This window comes from Cherax quadricarinatus, chromosome 7 (assembly GCF_038502225.1).
Source record: "Cherax quadricarinatus isolate ZL_2023a chromosome 7, ASM3850222v1, whole genome shotgun sequence".
Classification (NCBI taxonomy): domain Eukaryota; kingdom Metazoa; phylum Arthropoda; class Malacostraca; order Decapoda; family Parastacidae; genus Cherax; species Cherax quadricarinatus.
Window position 1 is genome coordinate 58,432,635 of NC_091298.1, and position 8,042 is coordinate 58,440,676.

General features: G+C 41.3%; 1 protein-coding gene across 2 annotated transcripts in view; it reads left to right on the top strand.

The window, feature by feature from the left end:
• Afg3l2 (AFG3 like matrix AAA peptidase subunit 2) overlaps window positions 1-8,042 on the top strand; it is a 73,610-nt gene that overhangs the window by 8,283 nt on the left and 57,285 nt on the right. For both annotated transcript variants that reach the window (XM_070082517.1, XM_053774074.2), the window contains exons 3-5: window positions 2,723-2,893; window positions 5,071-5,164; window positions 5,701-5,866. In XM_070082517.1, the coding sequence (XP_069938618.1) occupies window positions 2,723-2,893; window positions 5,071-5,164; window positions 5,701-5,866 (431 nt within the window). The remainder of the gene's footprint in view (window positions 1-2,722; window positions 2,894-5,070; window positions 5,165-5,700; window positions 5,867-8,042) is intronic.

Consider the following 8,042-nt stretch of genomic DNA (forward strand, 5'->3'; position numbering starts at 1 on the left):
TTAACCCTTTCAGGGTTTCGGACGTACTAGTACGGCTTACACACCAGTGTCCATGACGTACTAGTATGCATAAATTCTAGTGCCTTCAAATCTAGTGAGAGAAAGCTGGTAGGCCTACATATGAAAGAATGGGTCTATGTGGTCAGTGTGCGCAGTATAAAAAAAATCCTGCAGCACACAGTGCGTAATAAGAAAAAAAAAAACTTGGACCATGTTTTTGGATTAAAACAGAGACTTTGCACTATATTTTCATATGGTATTTATTGTTGTATTCTAGTTTTCCTGGTCTCATTGTATAGAATGGAAGACATATTACAGAAATTGAGATTATTTTGACTGGTTTTACAATGAAAAATACCTTGAAATTGAGCTCAAAGTAGCAGAAATGTTCGATTTTTACCAAAGTTCAAAAGTAAACAATCATCGTCCCTTAGACATTAAGCTTACCTTCCGCCAGACTAACACTCTTCGCACTAATCTCGTTCATACCTCTCCTCCCTCTACAGATGTTCCTGGTGTCTACTCTATTTCTTGCTCCTCCTGTCCTCTTCAATACTTCGGAGAAACTGGTCGATCTCTTTCTGACAGACTTAGGGAGCACAAAAATAGTGTTAGGCTTGCCGACACTAACAATGCTCTTTTCTGTCACGTCAGAGATCATAGCCATCCTATTGACTGGTCTTCTGCTAAAACTGTCTTCCCTACTTCCAACTCGAACAGTCGCCGTCTAGTTGAATCCTCTCTAATACACAACTTTCCTTGTATGAACCTTAGCCCTGGCTTCGTCTCTGTAGATGACTTCCTCTCCCACTACATTGTAAAATGCTCCAAACTTCAGAACACCCGTGACTTAACCTGAATCCTCACTTTTTCTTTTTCTTTTTCTTCTTCCTCTTCCCCTTTCCTCTCTCCTTTTCTCCTCTGGGTTGTCTTTCTCTCTCCTGTCTCGTGTTTCTGTTCCTTCTTCATTTATTTTATTTCACCACTTCCCCTTTCACGCACCTCTGTGCGCTTGCTCTCCCTCTGTGGGTATCTAGCTCTCTTGCAGTGCTCCCCTTCCTTTGTATTTGACTGGCTCGTCTTCCTTATTTCCCACTTCTTCCGCTACCACTACTACTACCTCTTCTTCTTCTACTACAACTACTGTTGAAATTAAGACACATGTGCGGTGTCTGGTTGTCTTTGTTGTGGACGTTTCGCCATCCAGTGGCTGGCTGGATGGCGAAACGTCTACGATGGGGATGCCCGGGCGTTGTGCATGTGTCTTAATTTCATCCTGTCAGTATTATATACAATTCTTGTACTACTACTACTACTACTACTACTACCACCTCTTCCTGCCTATATATAGCCGTCCTGCTCCACCTCTGTTAGTGTGACTTTGTCAATGGTCCAAGTCGGACCGAAACGTCGTCGTAAGCTTCTCTCTTTTATGTGCGGGTTATTTGTGTATCTTTTGAAATTTGTGTGAAATTGGCAAAATTGCTAAATTCTGACCACTGTATTGGATAGTTGAAATCGGTAAATTGGTGGTTTCTTGTACTCATTCGATAGAAAAAAAATGGAGTTCTAGCGAAATAGTTATGATTTTTGTTGACTAGTACATTGGAATTGGCTGAAAATAGGGCTCAAAGTGGGCAAAATCGCCGATGCGTAAACATCGTTGAGACTGCTTACTTCGTGAGAGCATAATTCCGTAAGTTTTCCATCAAATTTCATACTTTTGGTGTCATTATGATTGGGAAAAGATTCTCTATCTTTTCATAAGATTTTTTTTAAATTTGGGGGACCCTGAGAACAAGGCTCTGAGAGGGCCTGTGGACCCTGAAAGGGTTAAGAACTGAACTCCATCGTTAAGTGAGGAGAGGCTGTATTTCAGCATTGTGTTCTAAGACTGCTACTGTACCACATCACATCTTGTTCTTGGGGTTATCCCAGTTGAATTAAGTAGTTTAAATCTCTAGTATAATTTGATGAACTTTAAATATTAATTGCTTAAAAGTAATAATTTCACTGGAATGATTTCAGTACAGGAGGGCCTCCCTTTACAGCACTTTGCTCTACAGCGTTTTGCTAATAAAGTGGTTTTTAATTATACCCATTCTTCATTTATCCAAACTTTTTCTTCTTTCAACGTACCAGCCGTATACCCCCGAGGTGGGGTGGCCCAAAAGGAAAAACGAAAGTTTCTCCTTTGAAATTTAGTAATATATACAAGAGAAGGGGTTACTAGCCCCTTGCTCCCGGCATTTTAGTCGCCTCTTACGACACGCATGGCTTACGGAGGAAGAATTCTGTTCCACTTCCCCATGGAGATTTATCCAAACTACCTACAATAAATATATTTGCCACTCACTGTAAGCTAAGTACTAAAATATTTTAAGGTAAGTAATGTGTGTACTTTATATGCATTTTTTAGGCCTAGCTGTATTGCTCAGTTAATATATGATCATGTAAACATATGCATTTGAAAGTGAAAAAAAGACTGTTTCACTTCAGTGATTTTTGCTTTACAGTGGTATCTTGAAACTTAACCTGCTGTATAAGTGGGGCCCTCCTGTGCTATGCATTAGGAAATCTAGAAAATGTTAAATTTAATAGTACTTGTAATAAAACTAGGGATATTAAATGCATGGAAATGTTCATTATCATATTTTCCTTAAATAAATAAATAAATTTAGTGAATATTTTTTAAGAATTTTTCCCTGTTGCCATTTCTCAGGTCTGGAGGTGGCGGAAGAGGTGGAGGTGGCAGTGGTAAACCAATTGGGGAGGGTGGTGAGCGTGACCGATGGTTGGCTTTTGCAGCTCTGGTTGCCATTGGATTCCTGGGAATAACAGCATACTACCAGATGGGATATCGTGAAATTACATGGAAAGAATTTGCTAAAAAGTAAGTTTACTCCTAAATATTACTCTGATATTGCATTTTCCAATTATACACTGGTACCTTGAACTACAATGGGACTGACTTGCGATAATTTTGAATTACACTTTAGCCTATGAAGAAATTTAGTTTTGAGTTGTGATGAAAAATTTGAGATACAACGCATGTACGATGTTTGGCATGCATGAGTGGCTCTCAGCCCAGAAACAAGACTGGGCGATAAAAAAAGTCTTTAATGGAGTGATAGTAGAAGGTGTGTTGGAGATGTTGGAGTTGGAGATGGAGATGTTCCAGACATTCCAGATATGGGGAGTGGGAAACTGTGGCAAGAGTAAATATTAAATTTACAATTCTTTACCAGTCTCTTTCTCCCTGCCCTGCCCCTGCCTTGCTTTACATGCCCCAGGAAGGCTGTATTGCCTGCCTGTTCTGGCCTGCCCTGCCTGCCTGTTCTGGCCTGCCCTGCCTGCCTGTTATGGCCTGTCCTACCTTGCTCTGCCCTGCCCTGCCTTGCCTTGCCTTGCCTTGCCTTGCCTTGCCTTTGCCTTTGCCTTTGCCTTTGCCTTTGCCTTTGCCTTTGCCTTTGCCTTTGCCCTGCCCTGCCCTGCCCTGTCTACTCTGCTTGTTCTGGCCTGTCCTGTCTGCCCTGCCTGCTCTAGCCTGTCCTATCTGCCCTGCATGCTCTGGCCTGTCCTGTCCTGTCCTGTCTGCCCTGCATGCTCTGGCCTGTCCTGTCCTGTCCTGTCTGCCCTGCATGCTCTGGCCTGTCCTGTCCTGTCTGCCCTGCCTACTCTGGCCTGTCCTATCCTGTCTGCCCTGCCTGCTCTGTCCTGTCCTGTCCTGTCTGCCCTGCCTGCTCTGTCCTGTCCTGTCCTGCCTGCCCAGCCTGCTCTGGCCTGGCCTGTCCTGTCCTGTCTGCCCAGCCTGCTCTGGCCTGGCCTGTCCTGTCCTGTCTGCCCTGCCTGTTCTGGCCTGGCCTGTCCTGTCCTGTCTGCCCTGCGTGCTCTGGCCTGTCCTGTCCTGTCTGCCCTGCGTGCTCTGGCCTGTCCTGTCCTGTCTGCCCTGCGTGCTCTGGCCTGTCCTGTCTGCCCTGCCTACTCTGGCCTGTCCTATCCTGTCTGCCCTGCCTGCTCTGTCCTGTCCTGTCCTGTCTGCCCTACCTGCTCTGTCCTGTCCTGTCCTGCCTGCTCTGGCCTGTCCTGTCCTGTCCTGTCTGCCCTGCCTGCTCTGTCCTGTCCTGTCCTGTCCTGTCCTGTCCTGTCTGCCCTGCCTGCTCTGGTCTGTCTTGTCTGTCCTGCCTCCTCTGCCAATGCCATTGGAGATTTCAAGCTAAAGCCTATGCTTGTTTGCCACTCAGAAGACCCCAGTGTGTTTAAACAGTAAAAAGTATCCAAGGGCAGGATGGTTGTTCTGGCATCTGGGAACAAATTATCACAAAACCATGTATTTTGGGGTTTGTTACAGTAGTTTTGAAGTACGATATGTCTTCTGGAACAGATTAATGTCGTAACTCAAGGGAGCACTGTACTTAGTCTGTAGTTGTTCTCATTATGGTGTGTCACAGAAATGATTCTGCAAATTGGTTTAAATGTATACATTTTTTAGTACTACAATACAAAGACAGTTAATTGAAGAGGGTTTGGTCTTTTCAAAATATAGTAAAACTTTTTGGTGTACACTTTATGATTTTTCTTTTTACCTTTCTTGCATAATATCTCTACTCTTAATGGTTTTTGGGGATCATCGTCCCCATGTCCTGGTCTCAGACCAGACCTGAATTATGAAGAAAATGCTATGTGATTAAAAATTATCAAGAAGCAGAAAAGTAAAGATGCAAGCTGATAGAGAGATTGGCAAGATGCTGACAGCTGGTGAAAAAGACATAAATACAGTTGAGTCCTTTGTTTGTGAAACATTTCATTCAACATTGGGCTTTGTAAAATGCACAATACCATGACTGGAACAATGCACAAATAACCTGCACATGGGAGACAAACTTATGACATTTCAGTCTAACTTTGACCATTAACTACTTAATAGTCCAAGTTGGACCAAAAAATCTTCATAAGTTTTCAATAAGGTCAAAGCAGATCATGTGTTCTGAAGGTTAAAGAATTTGACAATGTACAATGTAGTATTTTGCATCTCCAAACTTGCCATTCACTATATAACATTTTTTGCAGTTATCTGGCTAAAGGCATTGTTGAGAAGCTGGAAGTAATCAACAAGAAATGGGTTCGGGTGAAATTGATGACGGGTAACCAGGTTGAAGGTGCTGTAAGTATGGGCCTGTGACAAGTACCAGTAATTAATTAAGTGACAATGTTGAGAGGCTAGATATGGCAAGTATTTAACACGCATCATTATTCAAAAACCAGATTTCCTGTTCCTCAATCCCATTGTTACTTTACATCTGTGTCTACAATGGAAAAGGTACCATTAGGTTTGGGTATCAGGAAAGCAACATGATAGTATTAGATGTGGACATGCTGTGAAAGTAGCATTTGAGTGCTGGATACAGTAACTGATATAATTTGCTATCCACATATCTTGATCATGTTTTCTGCATAAAATTCGTTAAGTCATTTTTTAGCCAAATTTGGATGAAAAGTAATACAAGCTATAAAAGAGAACAGGTATGATGGAACATTAATGTACTGTAGCCTGTGTGCTGCAAATGCTGACAGTAATCGTAATGAATGTTATCAACATAGTTCTTTGGTTTTAATAAGCAGAGTGGTATACTGATATAGAAAAGTAGGATTTTGGTATAAACTTTATTTTGAACGTAAAGCATCATTTTCCTTTTGCAGACTACATTGTGGTTCAGTATAGGTTCAGTTGATGCTTTTGAACGCAATGTTGAGGCAGCACAAATGGAGGCAGGAACAGAACCCAGCAACTTTATCCCAGTTGTCTACAAGAATGAACTTGAGGCTTCCACATTTACATCTTTCTTACCAACATTGCTCATAATAGGTACTGTAGTGCACCTTGAAGATTATAAAAATGTTTACAATTAAATATGTATTAAATTTTTTTAAGAATACAGTGGACCTCCGGTATTCGATGGCATCGGTATCTGATAAATTCAGTATTCGATGCATTTTAACGCAAAAATTTCGCCTCAGTATCCGATTGAAAACCCGGTATTCAATGCGATTCATACGAGACGTGTCCACGTGTGGCCTGAACTGCCCCGGGTGTGCCAGGGTTTACAAGCTAGGCAGTGTGTGCGCATCTAAGGATAGATTCGGTACATTACATATTATCACTGTTTTTGGTGCTTGTTTCTGCAAAATAAATCACCATGGGCCCCAAGAAAACTTCTAGTGCCAACCCTTCGAGAAAAAAGGTGCTAATGACTATTGAAATGAAGAAAGAGATAATTGCAAGGTACGAAAGTGGAGTGCGTGTGTTGGAGCTGGCCAGGTTGTATAGTAAACCCCAATCAACCATCTCTACTATAGTGACCAGGAAAACGGCAATCAAGGAAGCTGTTCTTGCAAAAGGTGTAACCGTGATTATGAAACAGCGGCCGCAAGTGTTAGAAGATGTTGAGAGACTTATTGGTGTGGATAAATGAAAAACAGATAGCAGGAGATAGCATCTCTCAAGCGATCATTTGTGAAAAGGCTAGGCAGTTGCATGACGATTTGGTAAAGAAATTGCCTGCAACTAGTGCTGATGTGAGTGAATTTAAGGAAATGTGTGCAGTGTGGCTTAAAGTGCAAACCTTTTTTGATGACAATCACCCTAACACAGGTATTGCAAGCCGTGCTGGTGACTATTACACTGACAATGTTGTGAATCACTTTAGAAAAGTCATAAAGGAACGAGAGGTACAGGCCTCTATGGACAGATATGTTGTGCGACAAGTCCAGTGACTCTCAAGCTGGTCCTAGTGGCATTAAAAGAAGAAGGGAAGTAACCCCGGAAAAGGACTTGCTACCTCAAGTCCTAATGGAAGGGGATTCCCCTTCTAAACAGTAACAACTTTGACTCTCCCCTCCTCCCATCCCATCAATCATCACCAGATCTTCATTAAAGGTAAGTGTCAATTATTCTATTGTTATTGTTGTTATTGTAATTATTCTATTGCATTAAACTTAATATTTCATGTGGTAAAATTTTTTTTTTCATACTTTTGGGTGTCTTGCACTGATTAATTTGATTTCCATTATTTCTTATGGGGAAAATTGATTCGCTTTTCGCTATTTTCAGTATTCGATGAGCTCTCAGGAATGGATTAATATCGAATACCGGGGGTCCACTGTAGATTAAATAGGAAGAGGTGATTTAATAGCACAAACATTTAATTTTTTCTTGCAGTAAAATTATATTTTTCACATTGTGTATGCTGTTGAAAAATTCAAGTTACTATAGATCCACGTATTATAAGAGCCATCCAAAGGCATACAATTCCTTTTACACTTACTGTAGTTATAGATAAACCATCTAGTCGGTAGCTTATTACAGTATTTGGCTAAGGTTTTGCAGTATATATTATATATGATATTATAGTATGGAAGTGGGAAGGGTAATGCCTGCTTTCTAGATGATAGGTGGAAATGTTGCAGTTGGAGTTTAATTTACAGTGGACCCCCGGTTAACGATATTTTTTCACTCCATAAGTATGTTCAGGTGCCAGTACTGACCGAATTTATTCCCATAAGGAATATTGTGAAGTAGATTAGTCCATTTCAGACCCCCAAACATACACGTACAAACACACTTACATAAATACACTTACATAATTGGTCGCATTCGGAGGTAATCGTTATGAGGGGGTCCACTGTAATTGTAATTTTAGCACATTTTCAGAAAGACAGCAGTTCAGTGAATGATGGTGCATGGTTTTTTCTGTAAGTCAACCTGCCTTGGCAGGACACAGCCATGGAGTTAAAAATTTAAAAGTCATAGGATTGATTTTTTTTTTAACACAGCTGTTTCCCACCGAGGCAGGGTGACTCAAAAAGAAAGAAAAAAAACCTTCAACATCTTTCAACACTTTCACTATCACTCATACATAATCAGTGTCTTTTCAGAGGCACTCAGATACGATGACTTAGACATCCCTGCAAACTGCCAATATCCCAAACCTCTCCTTTAAAGTGCAGGCATTCTTCTTCCCATTTCCAGGATTCAAGTCCAG